The sequence below is a fragment of the Cupressus sempervirens genome, chromosome 10 (assembly GCF_028749045.1).
Source record: "Cupressus sempervirens isolate cs-2001-9-10 chromosome 10, ASM2874904v1, whole genome shotgun sequence".
Lineage (NCBI taxonomy): Eukaryota > Viridiplantae > Streptophyta > Pinopsida > Cupressales > Cupressaceae > Cupressus > Cupressus sempervirens.
This window is the reverse complement of record NC_143127.1, coordinates 284385308-284407199: the sequence shown is the minus strand read 5'-3', so window position 1 is coordinate 284407199 and position 21892 is coordinate 284385308. Positions and strand designations below refer to the sequence as shown.

The 21892-nt window shown below is 36.1% G+C and overlaps 1 protein-coding gene across 1 annotated transcript in view; it reads left to right on the top strand.

Annotated features, from left to right (window-relative positions):
- Window positions 1–11148: 11148 nt before the first annotated feature.
- LOC149533761 (proteasome subunit alpha type-7) overlaps window positions 11149–21892 on the top strand; it is an 80638-nt gene continuing 69894 nt past the window's right edge. Inside the window, exon 1 of the mRNA XM_089803504.1 lies at window positions 11149–11449. Coding sequence (XP_089659630.1) covers window positions 11277–11449 — 173 coding nt within the window. The 5' untranslated portion in view covers window positions 11149–11276. The remainder of the gene's footprint in view (window positions 11450–21892) is intronic.

The following is a 21892-nucleotide window of genomic DNA, read 5'->3' as shown; positions in this document are numbered from 1 at the left end:
TGTTATCGCAACGCACAAAAGGCTCCTCTTCAACTAATGGACTCGTACAATAAATGAGGGTCTGCATTAAAGCATTAATAGTCCCTAGAGTGTTGGCCTCTACATGTTCCTTCACAACTGAAGGAATAATCACATGCTCACCCTGTGGCTTGACAATAGGTACCCTAACTGCAATAGGGTCACGACGTACCCCTGACCTCTCAAATGATGACCCCCCACCTCTACCCTGAGATTCTAATATATCAAAATAATTGAGGATCTCCCCAAGGACAATTCACAATACAATTTCTTTTAGAAATACATTGGAAACTTGTGATTATTGCAAGAAGAGGCATCAAAGACCATCCACCATCTATCTCAAAAATTATTTCTAATACCATCATGTATGCACCAATGGATAGGGAACCTGTTAGTTGTCTCTCTAACAATATTTTATTCACCAAGCTTTTTAAATAATGCACAAATGCTACCTTTTGCTATTTTTTTTCTTTTCACATCTTGATATGATAATTTGTTTGCAATATATCTTCTTTGTTCATCCCTCTTAACATGCCAAATATCCAACTAACCACTAATAGAAGCTACATGGGTCATAATGGACTCGAGGGAGGATACTAATTGTGCTCTCATTGGATTGGTTTGTCCACAAGCTTTCAACCAATGAGTGCTTCTAATTCACTTTTCCCTCTTTCTATTTCATTTATTATGTTGTTTTGTGTGCTAGGAGGAGGTCTTCCAATCGGTGCAGGTTGTGGAATTTCTTGCTCTTCTTGTGGAGGGTTTTGATTCTCATCTTATGGAGGGTTTTCATTCGAATTTTGTGGAGGGTTTTGGTTTTGATCTTGTTGGGGATTTCATAGTTCATTATCCACATTTTCTAATAAGAAACCAATTGCAATCTAAATAAATAAACAAATTTAAAGCAAAATTGAAAAAAAACCTACAAAAAAATGTAAAAACATATAAAACAATGCAAAAACAAGAGTAGAAAACATACGACGTGATCTTGATCTTGAACTTCGGCGACGAGGAGGCATTTTGAGGAGGCGGGTGGCGAAAGTCTTCAATTCCTTCAACTCGCATACGTGTTGTGAGGAGGAAATCTTGCAAAATGAAATGGTTTGCAACCCATTTATAATTTTTTTACTTTTTTAAAGCACGTACGTGCTATAGCGCACATGCGCTTTAAAAAACTAAAAAAAAGGGGTGTCATGTTTTTGGCACCACAACTTGGTGCACACACCTTGATGAGCAAAAAGAGAGATTGTTATAATCAAAATTGAATCAATTACAAAGAGAGATCGTCCTTATAAAGGAGATCAATACCCTAACAAGTAACTAACCTAGGTTGCATGATAATAATTAATAAAATAATTGATTATTATATGCCCAAAGTTTAGCTTAAGTAAACTAAAGATAATAAGTGACTTGATAATTAAATCAATATGATTTAATTAATAAGATAAAACTTTATTACTCTAACATGGTGATTACCACAAAGTAGTGCATGTTATGTCTCAAATTTGCACCTCTGAATGAATATTATTACAACATGATAGGTTACTGTTTAAGAGTATTCAACCAAGAGTTTGCTTAATAGTGGAAAGTCATTTCATGTTAGCTCAAAGTTCAAAATTGATTCCTCTCCTTTCTATGAAACATTTATATGAAATTGTTTATGTACCAAGTTGTGTGTCTTTGATTAGTATTATTATTAGAGATTGTTTTGTGTTCATTTCCCTTGAATATCATCGTCATTTTGGTGTATGACCTAATAGCTTAAATTAATTAGTTTATATTTGTAAAGTTTTCCCTTCCAATTTCTCTCTTCCATTTTCCCTCGAGTGTTGGGTAGATTGAGTGTATTAGGTGATTATTCAATACGAATCGACCTAGAATTTGGAGGTTTCAATCCAATTTTAATATGTCTCACATTGAAGTAATCTCATGTTATGCCAAGATTGTTGGTATCTCTAACCATTGTTGTATATTAGTGTCAATCACTTAGTCATTTACAAGGCAGAGTCAAACAGTTATCATTGTGATCGAGCTACTCTATCTAGGTTAGTCATTTACAAGGCAGAGTCAGACAATTATCATTGTGACCGAGCTACTCTATATAGGTCAAGTCATGTACATAAGTAAGTATGTATCTAACTTTATAGGAGCCAAGTAATTTTTTGGGTCACAAAGTATTTTTTATATGAGCTGAGTTCATCAACGACTGAGGAAGTCATCAACAATCAAGCAAGTTTTTGAGAATACAAATGCTGAGTTACTTAGTATGTATTGAGCATAATGAAGGCCAAGCAACAACAATGTCGAGCATCAGGAAATAGTAAAGGTCGAGTTACATAAAGTTTACATGAAAGTTAGGAATGGAACAAAGTTTTAGGCAAAATGATTATCAAGCCAACTTGGAAGGGATATTTGATTTTTGAAGAGGTTGTTACGAAATATTTACATATTGTGGATCACAAATCCTTGTGTGTTCAACAATCAAGATGAAGAGGCAAAATATGAAATCATCTAGAAAATTCTTTACGATAATCTTTAAATAGCGATGATCTTAACCTAGATCATACCTAATACTAGGAGAGAAGGAGATGAAAAGAGTTTATGTACAAACATGTAGCTATTGACAGAAAATGAATGAGATCATATTAGAAGTCATTGAAGGGTTTTGTTTTCATCTAACAAACTAAGTGACCTAGTCATTATAGTGAAATGAAAGGGAAAGACAAGCATATCATATCAGAGGAGAGGATCGGTTAGCAAGGGGGAGATTTGAAATCAACTTATAGAGCAAACTAAGAGATAAGTACTGAATCAATTTTAACAGACTTGAATTAGGGTAAATCTCTTAACATATTGGTCTTAACAGATCTTTGTAAATCTCCTAACAAAGTCTTTACTTTGTTGTAATTGTTAAATCCTCTAAGAAGGTGAGACCTAGCAGTCTCTTAAGCTTTTAAGAAGGCAGAACCCTCACAAGGTAGATCATATTTTATGATCAAACATTGTAACCTTAACTGGTTAACTTTATTATGTAGTAGTGAAGATTTGTGGGTGTCATCCCCATCCCAATTGTACCTTCACCTTGGAGGGTTTATGGGAAATACATATCGTGTTATGCGTTTTACTTTAATGCACATGATTGATGAAACTTATATGTTACAACAGATTTACATTACTAGTTTTACATGCACAAGTTATTGATAGATGTGGATGAATATATGAAAAGTGAAAAGTGTTTTAGATTTTGATTCACCCCCCTCTCAGTATCTAGTTTATACTGTTTATTCCTCCATCAATCAATGATTTCTAAACTTATATAGTTTAGTCTAGGGTGCAAATTTTGGGTGCATAAAAGTTATATAAATAAACCTTCATATTTGTCGACTCGTGAAGTTAATTATATATATATATATGTGAATGAAATTGTAGTGATTTAGTCTTAAAAAACTCCTTTTATTTATGCATTTGTGAATTCATCTATTTATTTTTTTGCTATGTAAGATGATCAGATCACAAGGGAGACCTCCTCCCCATTCAACACATTAAACTAGAATCTACAACCACATAAGCCACTTAATCAACTCAAGGCAACATAGGAGCCATGCAAATGTTGCTTTCAGGATTAAAACATGGATCTCTAATGTAAAAACCTTACGGCTTTTCTATTTGAGCATGATCCCATTAAAATGGATTTGTGAAATTGGTTTTCATGATGTGGGAATGAAAGAATAATTAAGCAATTATACAACCCAAATCACTATTTTTCGGTAGTTTTATGGATTAATGGTGCAAATCAAATATCCAAAGAATAATACACGGATGGAGACTACAGGTTAGTCAATAGTAACAATTGTTTTACAAGTTTGAAGATTGTATAGTTGACACATCTCTTATATGTTCTCATTTCAATGGTATAAACATGCAACACAATGCATATGTAATCCTAAGGAAGTGTGAGAAAGAAAAACTCCATATCACATCAAACAATTTTTCTAAAAATCTATTTGATTCTCTTCATTATATAATGTATAGAGATATTTTTTAACAAATTGAATCAATTTGTGATATTGTTATCAGGATTCAATTGTGTAGTTTTTTAGTCAAACTCATTGACCCACGTTTCATGAGCTGTGGTTTACACAAATCCATCTCTCATGACAATGAATAGAACACTTAGCACTCATTGGATCATGTTCTATTCATTGTCACGAGAGATGGGTTTGTGTAAACCATTGCTCATGAAATGTGGGTCAATGAATTTGACCCAAAAACTACACCGTTGAGATAAAAATTGGATTGTCTTTTATTCATTGACATTAGAGACAAGTTTGTGTAAACCACTACTCATGAAATGCGAGACAATGAGTTTGACTAAAAAACTACATAGTTGAATATGATAACAATATCACAATTTGACTTCTTGTGGAAAATATCTCCTACTTATCAAAATAAATGAAATAAATTTTCACATATTTTATAATAATATGATAATCTTATAAAACTTTCTATCTCTCAGAATGCATAACTCTCCACCATTGAAATATTCCTCTTGTAATTTATAGAATCTCTTTTCAAAGTTATAGATATTTCCATTAAACCTTTTAATTTACCACTTCAGGTGTAGTTGTTATAGGTGATTTATTAGTTCCTACCTTTGGCAGGAAACTAATGGAATCACGAGGTTCCATATTAGTTACATAATCCAAAAATTTCAACATATACTAATGTTTGCAAAAGCTATATTAATTTGCATTTTTTTTGGAATTGAAAAATACAATTTAAAAAAAATTGTATTGGCTCATGATGAAAAAAGCAGTGAAAAAAATCAATTTTCTTCAACAAAAATACAAATATTTTTTCTAACACCTCTATTAATGAATACATTAATTGCAACTTTATCTTTTCCACATGTGTGACAAGTGGATAAACTTTTTAAAAAAAATCATTTTTCTAACACCTCTATTAATGAATGCATTAATTGCAACCTTATCTTTTCCACATTTGTGACAAGTGGATAAACTTAAAAAAAAAACAATTATTTTTATCTTCCACCTCACAAATATTTCTAATCAATATTAATTATTCCTAGTTCAAATATAGACTTCAATGTTTTATATTTCTTATTTTAAATATATTTATTACTAGTTTTACATTGATGTTTATTTTTGTAATTTGTACATGTTATTCAAATATAAATATTTTAATCAAATATAGAGTTAAATATATTTCTTATTTTAAACACATTTATTATCTTCTACTATTTAACAATTTTGTTCAATTTTTTTTATACCATTAATACTATCCCTCAAATTTGCTACATATCTTAGTACTTTGATTTAAGTAATCAACAATTTTTTAATTTTTTTTTAAATGTTTCAACTTATAATTGAATTGGTAGAAATAAGTAGTTCATTCATATGATATAATTTTTATTGTTGTTTATATACTTCTTAAAATAATAAAATTATTAAAAATTTTCAAATTCTTTTCAACTCTTTTTATTATTCAACCTTTACTTGTCCTTATAATAACATATCATTATCTTTTTAACTCTCTCTTCGTATAACATTATATCTCATGATCTATAGGCATCATTGATATCAACACTAGCTTATATATACAGAAAAATGTTATGAACATTTTCATTTTAAAAGACACTTCAACATTTTTCATTAGATTCTTTTGTAAAATTAATCAAAATTTATGCTATAATAATTAGAAACAAGATATGATATGATATGATATGATAAATTTTAATGACGTCCACGAGACTAAAGTAGTCTATGGGACCCATGCAATCGCCCTCCCGAGTCAGGAGCCAAACTAGTCAGTTGCAAAGTTTTGGTTAACTTGTCTCTTCTTCTCTGAATTTTGATAATCAACTCCGCTATTCTCTTCACTTGATCTTCCTCAAATAAATAGTTGAAGTCCTTGTTCTGCAGAATTTTTGTATAATCAGATCTGATGTCGTTGTAAGCCAAGCATTCCATGACAAAGTGTTGCTCTGTCTCCACTGTTCCCATATTGCAAAATAAACATGTTCTGTCTGCCCACTCTTCCTTTGGAACTTGCCATCTACCAGTTTCACATCGCAGCTGATGTGAACTAGTTCTAATTTGTGCCATCAACATTTTTGCTTTCCAGTTAATAGGTGCCCTTATATAGGCCTTTTCATCATGACTAGAAGTGGGATTAAATTCTTTAATGTAATAAGATTTTTTCCTCCCTATGTGTCTTGTCCACAGAATATTGCGAAATTTTTCATTGACAAACTTTTTTATTTCTTTAATGTTATCCGGGCAAGCTTGGATGTTGATATCCCATTTTTGCATCCATTTGTCATTTTGTTTCATCCATGTGCTTTTCCGCCTCTTAAGTTTTTCCTCTATTACCAACTTGGGCCAACGATGTGTTTCTAGACCTTGAGTTTTCTTTAAATAGCTTAGCATTCGGGTCAATGCGACGGATTCTAATGGGAAGGAACCCACCTCCGCCAAAAGGATTTCATACGGAACTGTGGTCTTGACTTTAAGATTGCATGTGATAAAGTGTTTTTGAATTCTTTCTACTTGCCGCCATTTCTGTTTGGACATACTACCGCCCCACACTTCACATCCGTATAGAATAACCGGAGTGACCAGCAAACCAAACAGAGTTTTCATGGTCGTCCAATCCCATAATTCTGCATTCCTGCACTTGTTTTGTAAAGAGTATAACGCCTTCCAGCCCCCTTGGATTCTTTTCGATCTACAAGTATCCCAGTTGAGTTTGTTATGAAAATCGATGCCCAAGTATTTGTACTCTTCCACAATCTCAAGGGGGCTATTTTCAAACAGAAACTTGTCTTGTATGCCAATATTCTTTTTTAGTGAGAAGATCATAATTTTGGTTTTGCTAGTGTTAACTTGCATTCCTACATCATGGCAAAAAAATTCAAGTGCTTTCAAGTGCTCTTTCAAACCTTTAGCTGTTCTAGCAAGAATAATGAGATCATCTGCATATAAGAGCAATCTTATCACGAAGTGGGCCAGCTGCACCCCCTCACCATTGGTCTTGTTTATCCACTCTTCTAACTTGTCAATATAAAGCCCAAATAGTGTGGGAGAAAGCGGACACCCTTGCTTAACCCCGATGTTGCTATCAAAATCTTCTGATAACCCTTTTGTCGTTCTGATTTTAGCTTTGACCTGCTCATATAATCTGTAAACCGCTGACGTAAGTTCTTTAGGGACATCCAACTCTACCATTCTATCCCATAGTTTATTACGTGGCACTGTGTCGAAAGCTTTTTTAAAGTCCACGAAACAACAAAAAGCCTCGTTCCCCGGAGTGTCCCAAACTTTCTCTATCAAATGCCTGAGAGTGATGCCGTGATCTATAGTAGAGTGTTTTGGTCTAAAGCCTGCTTGCCCTTTTGCACGTTTGCCTTCTGTTTCAGCCCAGTTGCTGATTTTTTGTTCTACCAAACTACCAAATAACTTGCCAAATAGTGGATTGATCATGATGGTTCGGTAATTAGAAGGATTGTTTATATCTCCACTTTTGTGGAGTGGGATCACCACACTTGTAGTCCATTTTACAGGGAAACCCTCTCTATTGACACTGTTGAAAATCTTAGTGATTTGTGGTGTGAGGATTTCAGCACCCCATTTTAAGTATTCCGCTTGTAGCCCATCTATATCTTGCGCTTTACCAACAGCTAACCTTTTTATGCCTTGAATAATATCATTTTCACTGAATAACTCCCCCGTAGTCTCTGTTTCCATGATACTGTGTTCTCTTAGATCACATTCGTAGAGAGTCTTGGCATATTCTAGCCATTTGGTTCCTGTTATGTTATTCACTATCTGAGTTTTTCTCTGCTGAAGCTCTTTCCAAAATTTTCTGGGGTTGTTTTTACCAAGATTAATCAACTCTATTCTTCTCTTGTTCACATACTCTTCTTTCTTCTTTTTAATCAGTTGATTATACTCTTTTCTACTTTCTTTGTTCATGTTCTTTTTCCAATTCCTTTTTGCCATTTTGCACTCCTCATCAAACCAAGGATTGGCCGGAAAAGTGTTCTTGGCTTCTTTTGTGGCCCTAGATCTTTTACACTCCTCCAATGCTTTAATGATAGTAAGAACAAGATTATCCTTGTCCATGAAATGTTGTTTTTCAGACTCTAGATGGTTTCCCGGAACCCTAGACAGCCGCAAAAGAGAGTCTTGAAAAGTATCATGGTTTTCTTGTGTCATTAAAACTTTGCCAGTCGGAATCATCTTCCTCTTCTGTAAAAGTTTTGGGACAATATGTTGATCTTTGAAGTGAGTAGTCACCCTTATCCAGATGGGGTTATGATCAGATTTTAACTCCATGGGGCAATCTTCTATGTCAAAGTTAATTATCTTTGCGACATAGTCTTGCGAGCATATAACATAATCAACAACACTTTGTCCATTGTGTCTTTTGCATGTGATGCCTCCTGATTTAGGCCACTTTTCCATACCATTGCATATAACCATGTTGTATAGGCAGCATAATCCTAGTAATTCAGCACCAAAGTGATTAATCTTTCCCATGCTATCCTGTGAAGATCTTTCCCATTTTTGTGTCCCTTCTTCTTCGAGCCAAACTGGATCTCTGCTTTCATTGTAACTCTCCTTAAGATTGAGAGTTTGGTTGTTTGCTGTTCTAGCATTGAAATCCCCTATTAACATTATTTCCCCTAAAGAGCTAAAGGCTGTTATGTCTTTTTTTAGCGCAACAAACGGATCTTCTCGATCCAACCTATGTTTTTTATATATTTTTGAGCCTTTTGGAGCGAAGTAACATATAGCCACCCTTGTAGAAATCTGATTCTCTGTTATTTTTATCCAAATATACTGCTTGTTTACATCTTCTTTCTCTAAGTTTACAAATCTGCTCCAAGTTTCTTTTATTAGAACGGTGATGCCTACATGCCCCTTACCATTATCTATCTTTTCATTCCATAGTGATACTTTCTTATATCCTTCAAAATCTGGAACTCTACATCCATCATGCTCATGAGTCTCGGTAAGCATAATGATGTCATTATCTTTAGCTATCGGCCCTAACCCAGGTCCTCTTCTCCAAGGATAACCTCTACAATTCCAGCTAACTATAGTTAAATGTTCCTGGGTGGGCCCGAGTTCCTATTTATTGCATGTGATTTTGTCGCTGATTTGGGCTTTGCCATCTTGTAACCACGCCCACTTGCCTTTTCCTCTTGCTGTTTTCACTTTTTCCCATTCCTTCCTCCTTTCTTCTTGCTGAGTTACGGTGAGATCATCATCAAGATATATGCGTGTGCCTCTAAGAAACTTCCTCTTGCTGAAAATGTTATTTTTATCTCCTATATTCTTCATTGTCACTCTAACATGTCTATCTTTGCCTCCTCTAATCCATTTTCCGATTTTTTGAGATTGTATGGTTGTTCCATGCCAATCTAATTGGTCTTTAAAGAAGTCTTTAACTAAATCCGTTGTTTTCTCTTATTCTCCATAGTCTCGTAGCCCTTTGACAACGATATTTGTTGCTTTCTCATTTCTTTCTTTTTCCTCTCTAATCTGTCTCCGAACTTGTTTTTCTATGTTGTCAATAGGAGTGTTTGCTGGCCCCTTTACTATGTTGGCCCATGATCTAACTTCTTCAATCTGTTCTCTAAGTTGATTCTCTTTTATTTCCATATTGGCCATGGCATCTTGTATATTTTTCATTTGCGAGTTTTTGTCTGCTTCTGTAGCCTCTCCTTCTCCCATAGTACTTGCTGCTGTCCTCTTTTCCCCTACTTCTTTCTTCAACAATATTAATTCATACTCTCCTTTTTCCATATTAAATTGCAATTTTTGAATTTGTTCTCTAAGTGACTTGACCTCCGCTGTCAGCTTCCAGTTATCTTCAGTAACTCTTTTCATTGTGATACTTTCTATTTGGTTCCTCTCCTCAAGTGCCCACACCCTTTCCTTCATAGCTACTAAATCATTCACAAAAATGTCTGGATACCACGTCATAGGTGTCCTTGTGGGGCTGTAATTATTCGGTAGCCCATCCTCCACCATGTCTATCACCTGAGAATTATCTGGCTTCCCTTTACCGTTAATATCTCTGATATTATCAAACTGCTCAATTGTTTTAGAGATTTCAGTCAGCCTCAGACTTTGTTCTCCCTCCCTTGTGCTGTCTGGGGTTTGTGGAATCGGTTTCGGAAGTAAAGTTGCTAACTTCCCTCTTTTTGCATTTTAAAACTTTCGTATCTTTCTCCGCCTAATTATTCTTTTATATTGTTTGGCATTCACATAGATGTAGTTGCCTCCTGTGAGTGGTCCGCTGGTTTGTGATAAGCTCAAAGTGTTTGTGGGCAAATTACCATTTGTCCCTCCAAGATTGAATGAACTCGTGTGTCCGGCTGAGGGTTCTGGAATAATGAGGAAGCTCCCTTGATTCCACTTGATGATGCTGCTGTGCCTTAAACTATCTCCATATGTCAGGACCAAGCCACTATTGCCAGAGATGTCGTGTTTCGTAGCTTCTTTCAAACTAGTTTGCTGTTCTGCTGTTACGGGTGCCCTGACTATCTGATTCTCTGCCACCCTGTTACTATCAGATCCTGTGTTATGTAAGGTGGACCCATCTAGTTCTGACTGTTCCTCTCTTATCATAGGTTGATCAGTCAATGATACTTTTACAAGTATCCTATCTGCAGATGTATTTGTGATTTCCCCGTTTGTTCCGTCCATGAGGACCATATCATTCCCACCGATGCCTTGTTTATATGTTTTTAATATTGTTTTACTGTTGTAAACTTACCAATGCCAGGAGAAGAAACAAAGGGAGCCTGAACAGGTGTAAAGTCATATGCAATATAAAAGGAAAAAGCGTACCTGGGATCTGCCTGTCCGCCTATTGGAGGCACATAGAGATCATTACAAAAGCTACTTCAGTGAAACATAAAAACATAAACGGAGAAACTTTGGCGCATGCCTTGTTTATAAATTGTAGGTTGCAATTTGGAAACCACGGTCGCTATTATAACTTTTAACCTCTATTTTTTAAGTTATTCCACAGAATACCTACGTTGAAAAGGAAAAACAGCTTAAAAAGGGTTTTCAACATGGTTGCTTGTTCTCCACTCTACATCACTTCATAGTTCTAAAGACCTTGCTTTTTGCTTCTGAAAAATTTGCTTTTTGCTGCGGAATAGGGTTGGCGTGCAGATCATATTGAGAGTTTGTGCATTGATTTCGTAGATCCGAAGAATGGCAAGATACGACAGGGCAATCACAGTATTTTCACCCGACGGCCATTTGTTTCAGGTGGAATACGCGCTGGAGGCCGTCCGCAAGGGTAATGCGTGTGTCGGGGTTCGCGGGACTGACAATATTGTTCTTTGTGTTGAGAGAAAATCTACCGCCAAGCTTGAAGATTCTAGGTTAGTTGTTATACTTTAAAGTTTTAGATTTTATTCGGGGCAACTTTCTTGCAAGTTATGACAAAAATGATTCAATATAACTGCCTTATGCAAAAATGTTGTGACGGTTATTCCTTCAGTATATGCCTTGTAGCTACCAAGATGGTCCGTAGCAAATAAGTGAGAAATCAAATGATATGTCGATGTACGCTATATTTAAAATTTATGTTCTTCGGTTATGATCTCTTAGGAATTCTGATTATATCTTCAAATTCATTGATGTCATGAAACGCCGTCTTTTGAATTTGTCGATTATTTTTTACAGCGAAACATTGTTAATTCGTTTGCACGACAATCGAATTTAACTCTGCCACATAAGGGTGTCACGTTGGTCGAGACTATTAGGGATTTGCACCAGGCCTGGTTTGCAAGGGTATCCTCTACCAAATAAAGTGGATGCAGCATTTTGCCTAATTTTAAATCTTTATCACACAACGGACAAGGTTTTTTTTTTTCACAGCCCAAATTAATAAGCCTAGAATGTTTCTACAAATAACTATAATTTTCAACTCCGAAGAGGGGTCTGGCAGACAGACCCAAATTTTTTGTGATCGACATGATGTGGGGCTTCCACATTTTCAAGGAAATTAAGTAAACAAGCCATTTGACGAGCTATATGGATTGCATTCAAGATTTTATGGTTGGAAAAATGATCAGCTATTAAAAGTGTCAAATAATTGTTTCTTGTTTTGCCCCATAGAATCTCTTTCAACTAGATGTGACTATGTGGATGGTGGGTAGAAACCTTATAGTTGTTTCAGTCTTAGCTGCCTGTAATATTACATATTCATTTTCACTCAGAATTATTTTGGGGAGCTATAAACTTTTGCCCCATAGAATCTCTTTCAACTAGATGTGAATATGTGGATGGTGGGTAGAAACCTTATAGTTGTTTCAGTCTTAGCTGCCTGAAATATTATATATTCATTTTCACTCAGAATTATTTTTGGGAGCTATAAAATGGTCCTAGTGTTTGAGTCATGTCAATTAATGAATTTGAATTTGGAGTGCCCTAAATTTTCGTGACATTATGGAGACACATGACACATGCTTACTACAGTAGTTGGAGACTAGATACCAAAGAGTGCGATGATATTATCTTCACCTCTTTTAAAAGGACTTCTATTGGCATGTATTTTTGGGAAATAGTTGTCCTGGTGTTTTCAGGGCAAATACATTTTCATGAAGATGATATATTAATCATATTTTTGAGAATCTATTTAACAAGGTTCTCCATAAATATCGATTCCTAATTCATAGTCAGCAGAGGATCTCTATGATCTTAGTTCTTGTTGATTTTCCGTATCCACTAGAACAATATCATTTCCTTAAGTTATTGGGCTTAACTACCAGAATTACAGCTCCAATGACTGAAGCCATAGATCCTGATGTGCTTATATAGAGAAATACAAAATTTAAATGTTTAGCAACAATATTTTGGTTTAAATGTTTACCAGAAATTTGCCATTTAGCTTAAGATCTATGTCAGTTTAAATTGAGCTCTTGTTTTCTGAGAGTAGCATGTTCATGTTCTCATGTTATGTGGTGTATTTATGTTTCATTTACTCCCAAGCCCATATAGAAATGTCAACTAATTTTTATAAATATCTGTTTATACCTAGAAATTTCCCATGTTTCTGAAAAAATGATTCTGTTGTAGGTTATTCTATCTGAAACCAGAGAGTGCGATGATATTATCTTCACCTCTTTTAAAAAGACTTCTATTGGCACTTTTTTTGGGAAATAGTTATCCTGGTGTTTTCAGGGCAAATACATTTTCATGAAGATGATATATTAATCATATTTTAAGCATGGTATTGCCTGTTGGAATTCAGAATGAGGCTTCGACATGGGTAGGAGGATAAAAATTCTAAGCATCAATTCCACATATTCTTTATTATACTGAATATTTTATTATGAAGTAATCGATAAATAGTTGCATATTATTAACAGAGATCGAAAGGTCAATATATACAAAAGAATAAAACAATGTTTCTTTAGGAAATGGTTGTAAAGAATAGAAACATTCTATTCTAACAGAGAAAGCTAGAAAAGCAAAAGCTAACTTAAAGCTAATTAGATATTTACAATAGATTACCATTCATTAATAATAGACGATTATCTATTATCGTAATACCCTCCCTTAATGGTTAATCTATCTAGAACACCAAGCTGTCCTCTGAATTTGACAAACTTATCAAGACCAAGAGGCTTGGTGAGAATGTCTATAGTCTGATTTGTGGTAGGAACATATTGCAAATCTATAGTCCTATCTTCAACCAACTGTCATATGTAATGACAGTGAACATCCACATGCTTGGTTCGTTCATTGAAGACTGAATTTCGTGCTAACTTGATAACGCCCTCGTTATCAACAAATAGAGTAGTTGGTCTTGCTAGTGACATTGCATATCCCCAAGCATCTGACGAAGCCAAACAACTTCACATCTGGTATTAACAGTGCCTTTGTATTCGGCCTTTTTAGAGGAGAGAGAAAGTACCTGTTGCTTCTTATTGGTCCATGTGACTGCATCGGATCCCAAACTAAACACATGTCTAGAAATTGACTTTTTATCATCAACAGAGCCTGCCCAATTTGAATTTGTGAACCCATTGAGTTTGGGATTAGAACTTCGAGAGTATAGAAGTCCATAATCTGAAGTGCCCTTCACAGAACAAAGCACACACTTTGCCGCCATCCAATGATCAGCCTTGGGAGCTGTCATAAAGTGTGAAATATAGCTAACTACGAAGTTGATATCAGGCCTAGTAGCAGAGAGGTAGATGAGGTTGCCTACTAGTTGCCTATATGTAGTATCATCAATGGAAGGAGAATCGGACTTTGCTGATAACTCACACAAAATTTGAGACTTTTCTGCATAGGTGTAGATTCAGTCTTGCAATCTTGCACACAGAATTTGTCTAATAGGGCCCTGACACATATGGACTGAGAGATGAATATATCGGAAGACTGTTGCCAAACTTCAACACCTAGGCAATAATGCATGAGCCCAAGGTCAGTCATATCAAAAGACTGGCATAAATTCTGTTTGATTCCCTGAATCAAAGATGCCGAATTGCCAGTGATGATCAAATCATCCACATAAATAACCAGAAGGATGATCTCACTATCAGTAGTCTTGATGTACATATTTGAGTCTGAAGAACTTCTCTTGAAGCCTTGATCACTGAGTTACTTATCAATTTTTATGTACCATGCCCAAGGGGCCTGCTTCAAGCCATAGAGAGCTTTTACCAATCTGAGAACTTGATTGTCTTTACTAGCAACCTTGAAACTAGAAGGTTGTGTAATGTAGACCTCTTCATGGAGATCACCATTCAGGAAAGCACTGTTGACGTTCATCTGATGGACCTTCTAGCCAAACTGTGCTGCCATACTAGGACTAATCTGATGGTACTCATCTTTGTAGTAGGAGCAAAGGTCTCCTCATAATCAATGCCCTGACGCTAAGAAAAGCCCTTCGCCACTAAACGAGCTTTGTACTTATCCAAAGTACCATCCGATTTGTATTTGATTTTGTAAACCCATTTGCAGCCAATGGATATTTTCCTGGGTGGAAGATCAGAAAGGACCCAGGTGTTGTTTTTAAGTAGGCTTTGGTGTTCAAATGTCATGCCTTGTTACCACTCTGGAATTCCTTTAGCCTTGGAATATGTTTGAGGTTCAAACACACTGTGAATGTTGGCCATTAGAGCAAGATTAACACTCTATAGTTTTGTTCTTTGGCCGAGTAGTTCTCCCATCAATGAGCTCATCATCATGAAGATCAGTAAGTGCCTTAGCTCACCAGTTAGGCCGAATAGGAGAATGACCAACAGTAGTATTAGGAGATGCGTGATGATCAAGTTCATGAGAAGAATCTGGGTCAAACTCAAGTGAAGCATCTACAAAGTGAGGTGATCTTGCAAGAGAAGCCGAAGGTGTCTGTACAAGGATCATTGGTATAATTGGAGCTATAGGAGCTATTGAAGCCCTCTAATCAGGTGGACCTAATGGAAGCCGAACTCCCAAATCATGAGCCTTCATAGGCTGGTTTGTTGGATCAGGAACAGGAGAAACAGGCACGAATGGTCACTGCTCATCAAAGACTACATCACGATTGTAGATAAGACAAGATGTCTCAACATTGATCAGGTGGTAGGCTTTGTGAAGACTACTGTATCCAGCAAGCATGAGTTTTTGACTCTTGGCATCCAATTTTGTGCGTGATGTATCAAGGATCCAAACAAAAACAAGGGAGCCAAAAACCTTTAGGTGATTGATTCTGGGCTTGTGACTTGACCAGGCCTCCTCCAGAGTTTTATCTTTGACTGCCACTGTAGGTGACTGGTTCAGCAGATAAACTGCAGTGTTAACTGCTTCTGCCCAAAACTTTTTCGGAACATGTCTGTGTTCGAGCATGGATCAAGCCATCTTGGTGATTGTTCTGTACCGACGTTCAAGTACACTATTCTGTTGTGGTGTGTGGGGTGTTGTTAACTGGTGTTTGATGCCATGTGTATCCAAGAAGCTAGAGAAAACATTAGAACAAATTCCCCCCCACCCCCCCCAATTATCTGATCTTAGATATATAATAGATTTCCTAGACTCTTTTTCAACTAAAGGTAACTTTTGAAATACAAGAAATGCATCTGTTTTCTTTTAAAGGAAATACATCCACATTTTTTTACTGAAATGATCAACAAACAACAAAAAATACATGGACCCAAGAACAGAAGGAGTGGCCATAGGGCCGCAGATATCGACATGAACAAGCTGAAGTACTTGAGAAGCTCGCCATGAATCGCCACTGGTGAAAGGTGTGCGATGTTGCTTCCCAGCTTGACATGCATCACAAACTCCAAGCTGTTGAGTCTGAATCTCTAGCAATCCAAGAACAAGCTCATCTTGAGCAAGCTGTGAGAGATAATGCACATTTAAGTGCCCATATCGCTGATGCCAAAGTGTGTTGACAAAAGATCGCCAAGTAGTAATAGCTAAGTCTTGAGAATCATTAGAATCAGTAAGTCTGAAAAGACCATGATCCTCAAGACTCACTGCAACAGTAGACTGAGTTGCCCAATTAGTAATGGTGCACTGATGTGAACTGAAGGTGACATCCAAGTATGGAGAATGTCGCAACAATTGACTGACTGAGAATAGATTTAGTTTCATCCTTGGAATGTAGTACACATCGAGGAATATGAGGCTCCTCTTAGCAGACTGAATCTGAATGTTGCCTTTGCTGACAACTGTGTATTCTTCTCCGCCACCAAAAACAAGAGTTTGAATAAGGGTGGTAGTTAGTAAACCAATCTTTGCGGTGAGGGAAATGATGAGAGGCACCTGAATCAATGTACTAGGTAGACAACTTCACATGATCTGTAGGTCTTTTAGCCATGAAGGCGTAAAAGGCAGACTCCGGCTGCTCTGCACTGTTCGCTTTGGGTTGCAAACATGATTGCTTAGATTGTGTAGCTAAGTGTTTTTGACATTCAACCTTCATGTGTCCAAACTTGTGGCAGTAGTTGCATTGAATGTTCTTCTTTAGGGAACCATCTGATGGTGGAGCATAAGACTTTTGTTGAGATGGCTGTTGAAACTTGCCTTTATCCTTCTAAAAGGATTTCGTAGAAAAGGCTTGCTCTGTGGAGGTGGAGGTGGAGCTGCTATTGAACAATTGTTTCCACCGATCTTGCTGAAGCAACAGTGTGCAGAGATCACTGAACTTCAAATCAACACGAGAAGATGTGATGTTGAGAGTCTCGATAAAATGCTCATAGGACTTTGGTAAACTTCGAAGAATGATAACTACAATATCCTCTTCCTCCATCTTGCGACTGATAGCAAGTAATTGATCATGGATTTCCTTAATCTGATTCAGGTGTGCCTGGAGCGAGGTGCGCTCATCCATGACAATAGAAAACAAAGTGATTATCAGAAAGAAAACTTTGCTTTTGTTAGAAGTCTCGTGAAGACCTTTGAGATGTGTCTAGATCTCGACAGCTGTATTGTCGGATGGAGTCTGAGAAAGTTGATCATGAGCCACGAATAATTTGAGAAGCATCACTACCTCTCGATTATTCAAATCCCATGTATCCTGATCAGGACTAGAAGTAGTCAGATGCTTCGTAACACGTAGTACAAGCTGATTGGTGTTTTGATGTTCAAAAATGGCAATGATCTGCTGCTTCCAACTGCCATAACTTCAACTGTTGAATTTGGAGTTGTGCACGAGCAGAATGTTTGTTAGAGATGCCATGGCATTTTTTTAATGGAAAATTGAAAATCTGTGAAGGCACGTTCTTCGAGGCAAAAAAAGAAGGCCCAAAAAAAATTAGAGTGGCCCAGAATAGAGCACAAAAAATTAGAAGGAATATATTGTCGATTTCTGGATCCGCTGGCTCAAAAATCGAGGCACCCAAAGAAATTCGACAACCAGTTGAGCTTTTGAAAAACCCACCAAGAATCTGTAAAAAATTTGGATCTAGTACGAAAAATTAAGGTTTCGAGCAAAACCCTAGCCGGCTGCGAAAAACCTCCAAATAATGGCAGTTTTGAGCAAAAAAGTTACTGAAATTGGGCTAAAAAAAGGTAGTTTGAACAGACGACCAATGCTGGAAGGAAGTCATAATAGTATGGAGGAGGAAGGATGCTGATAAACTCATAAACTCGACGCCCAAAGGCCATGCAAAAACGAGCAGTTATCAGGCACAAATTTTTCCAGTTTTGGGTATGAAAAACTAGCAGTTATCAGGCGCTCAAAATGACTGAAAAACACTAGAAATATCATGAGCTCCGTAAGGTTTTTAGATGCGATATTAGGTCGTGATTTGCAAATGACCAAAGGAAATCGCGATTTGCTGCAAAAAATATCTAGTTGCGATTTGTAGATTCAAGTTGCAGAAAAAAAGACCTCTAGATCTGCAATTTTTTAGATTCTCAAACCTTAGCCAAGAAAGATTACAGGAGTTTCTCAAAAATCTGGAAACCCTATAATGCAATCAAAAATAATTTTGAAAATTGAGAGCAGATAATTTCAAGAGAAATTATGAAATTTTTGAAAAAATTGAAGCATTGGCTCTAATGCCATGTTACAAAGTACTTGGTAAATACTTGCATGTTATTAATAGAGACCGTAAGGTCAATATATACAAAAGAATAAAATGATGTTTCCTTAGGAAACAATCGTAAAGAATATAAACATTCTATTCTAACAGAGAAAACTAAAAAGTGAAAGCTAACTAGGTATTTACAATAGATTACCATTATCTAATAATAAATGATTATCTATTATCGTAATATACTTCAAGTGTTTTTTATGGAATTTTTATAGTGAGGTTCAAAATATATATAGCAAAGAAATGTTATTTACACGAGTCTTCCATAATTGGGTAAAAAATGGCATAAAAGTTTTATCTCATTTAAATGCATAGTGATTTATGTTAATCATTGAGAAGCAAGGAACATTATAGGAATTAAGTAAATTGCCATTTCCAAGTGCAATACCAAAACTAGTTGCGAATTTTAGGGTAAATCAAGTCAAGTCTCAGTAGGGGGGACATTACACCTATCCAAACAGATCAGACTTGTGAAGAGTCTATATTTTTAGAAATAACACTTTCAGAAAAGATAAAAACACAAATGCATGCATTGAGTGCTGAACTTGATAGTATTACACTAATAGATAAGCTTCTATAATTAGTTAATGGTTATCTGTTTGTAATCTATTGTTAATATTAGAATGTTTCTAATATTTAGTTAGTTGTAGTTAGTTGTTAGCTTTCTTTTAGCTAGAATATAATATTTCTATTCTTAACGATCGTTTCCTAAGGAGACATTGCTTTATTCTTTTGTATATATAGACCTTTCAGTCTTTGTTAATAACAAGCAAGTGTTTTACCAATTACTTCGTAATATGGTATCAGAGCCACTTCTTTAAATTTTCTAAAAAATAATAAGTTCTTTTTTGAAATTATTAGACCTAATTTTTGAAACTATTTTGTTTGAGAATATTGACGACCAATATTCACATTTTTTTTTGGCCATTTTTGAAAAACGTGACTTTTTTTTGTTGTGTAACACTAGCGTTGTGGTGCGGGGGGACATCGGGATGAGTTTCAGGTGCAGGAAGAAAAAGGGCCTCAATTTGGGGACAGCGAGGGGAGGGGGGGTGAGGTTGCATATTAGACATATATGATTGAAAATGTTAATTATGAAATGATTCTTAAATATAACATACCAAATATAGTTCAATATAGAATATTGAATTGCGATTCACGAACCATAAGTTCGAACTTGAAACTTGAAACTTCATAATCATTACCAATGACCATTGAACTTAGTAAAATTATAAATACTAAAACTTTTAAACATAATAATGATAATGATAAATGAAAAATATAAAGCATACGGTGTACCATGTAAATCAACCATTGACTATCAAATTGTCAAATGACAAAGATGAAGGTTTGAAAATTCATTGTTCAAATATGAATTAAAAAAGTTCCCATGCATAAAAAACAACAAAAACAAAAGCAAAAAACTTTTATTCTTTTACCCTTCATGCAACATGTTGGGGGCACCCCTCGCACACTTGGGCGCACCCTCGCACCTTGAACGCATCCGTGTCCCTGTGTCCCACTTGGGTGCTTAGACCGTTGTGGCCGCGGTGCGGTAGTGTTTAGGCCGTGGTGGGGGTACTCAGGGGCGTGAAGTACTCGCACTAGGGATGTTTTTGACTTGGGTGCGCGCATCCGGGTTACACTGGTTTTTTGGGCATTTTCATTCGATTTTTCTACATGTCTAAGGTTTGGGAGCGACGCGACGCCAAGGGTTTCTTACAACCCTTAGTAATAGATTCGCGCCCAGAAATTGTTTTTTTTGCTGTAGATTCGACATTGATTTCAAGTTTTTTTCAGCCTAGGATTTTTCTGTTCGAAACCCTCATTTTTGGGCTCAAAATTATTTTTCTAATTTAACATTCTTGGTGGGTTTTTCGAGAGCTCAATTGGGTTGTCATTCGATTTTTTTGGGTGCCTTGATTTTTGTGCCTTAATTTTCAAGCTAGCAAATTTTGAAATCAACAACATTCTTTCTGGGTTTTTCAAGCTCTCTTCTATGTCACCTTTCAAATTTTTTGGTTCTCCATTTTTTCCTTGAAGAACGTGCCTTTGCAAATTTTCACACTTTTTCATTGAGAAATGTGCTATGTTACATTGACTAATATTCTGCTTGAGAGCAATTCCAAATTCAATAGTTGGAATTATGGCACTTGGAAGCAATGGATGATAACAATTTTTGAATATCGAAATTTTGATTAGATTGTTCTGGGTGTTACACAACGTCAGACTGCCACTGGTGCTGATTAGAATACATGGGATTTGAATAATTGGGAGGTGGTGATGCTTCTCAAATTATCTGTAGCTGATGATCAACTCTCTCAGATTCCATTTGGCAAGATAGCTGTCGAGATATGGGCACATCTCAAAAATTTTCATGAGACTTCTGACAAAAGCAGAGGATTCTTCTTGGAGAACACTCTGTTTTCTATTATCATGGATAAGTGAGCATCACTTCGGGTTCTCTTGAATAAGATTCAGGAAATCCATGATTAGTTGCTTGCCATTGGGTTGCAAAAAGGAGGAAGAGGACATTGTTGTTATCACTCTCCGGAGTTTGCTGAAGTCCTACAAGCATTTTATCGAGATTCTCAACATCACGTCTTCTGGTGTTGATCTGAAGTTCATGGATCTTTGCACACTTCTGCTTCAACAAGATCGATGGAAACAACAGTTCGGTAGTAGTTCGAGCTCTACCTCCATAGAGCAAGCCTTTGCTGCTAAATCTTTTCAGAAGGATAAAGACAAGTCTCAGTAGTCTTGAAGTCCTTTGCTCTAGCTTTAGAAGGCTCCCGAAAGAACATTCAATGCAACTATCGTCACAAGTTTGGTCACATGAAGGTTGAATGCAACTACTTCATAATAGATAGTTCCCCAAAACCGAAATGGCATAGACCTCTTCATCACATTATACATTTTCAAGCTAGATATTTGTTTTGATATTGAATCATTTACCTTGTCCAAAGAATTTAAGAAGAGCCATAATCTTGTAGAAAGGTTTATGCTATGTCTAGCTATATTTAAGATAGTTTCCATCTTTCCAATATTTCCTAACCATTCTCAAAACTTTTTCCAGAAGTTTTTGGCTATAGAACCCACCTTTCTTGAAGGATATAGGTGGTCCCAAAAACCATAGTTCCCTAAGCTTTACAACACTATTTTCAATAGTTTACAGAAGTTTTTGATATTTTCAGTGTAACGCGGGGACTTGCACACCATCCCCAAGACGTCCACGCATTGGTTTCTTGAGTACCCAAGTACCCCCACCTCTGCCATTCCACA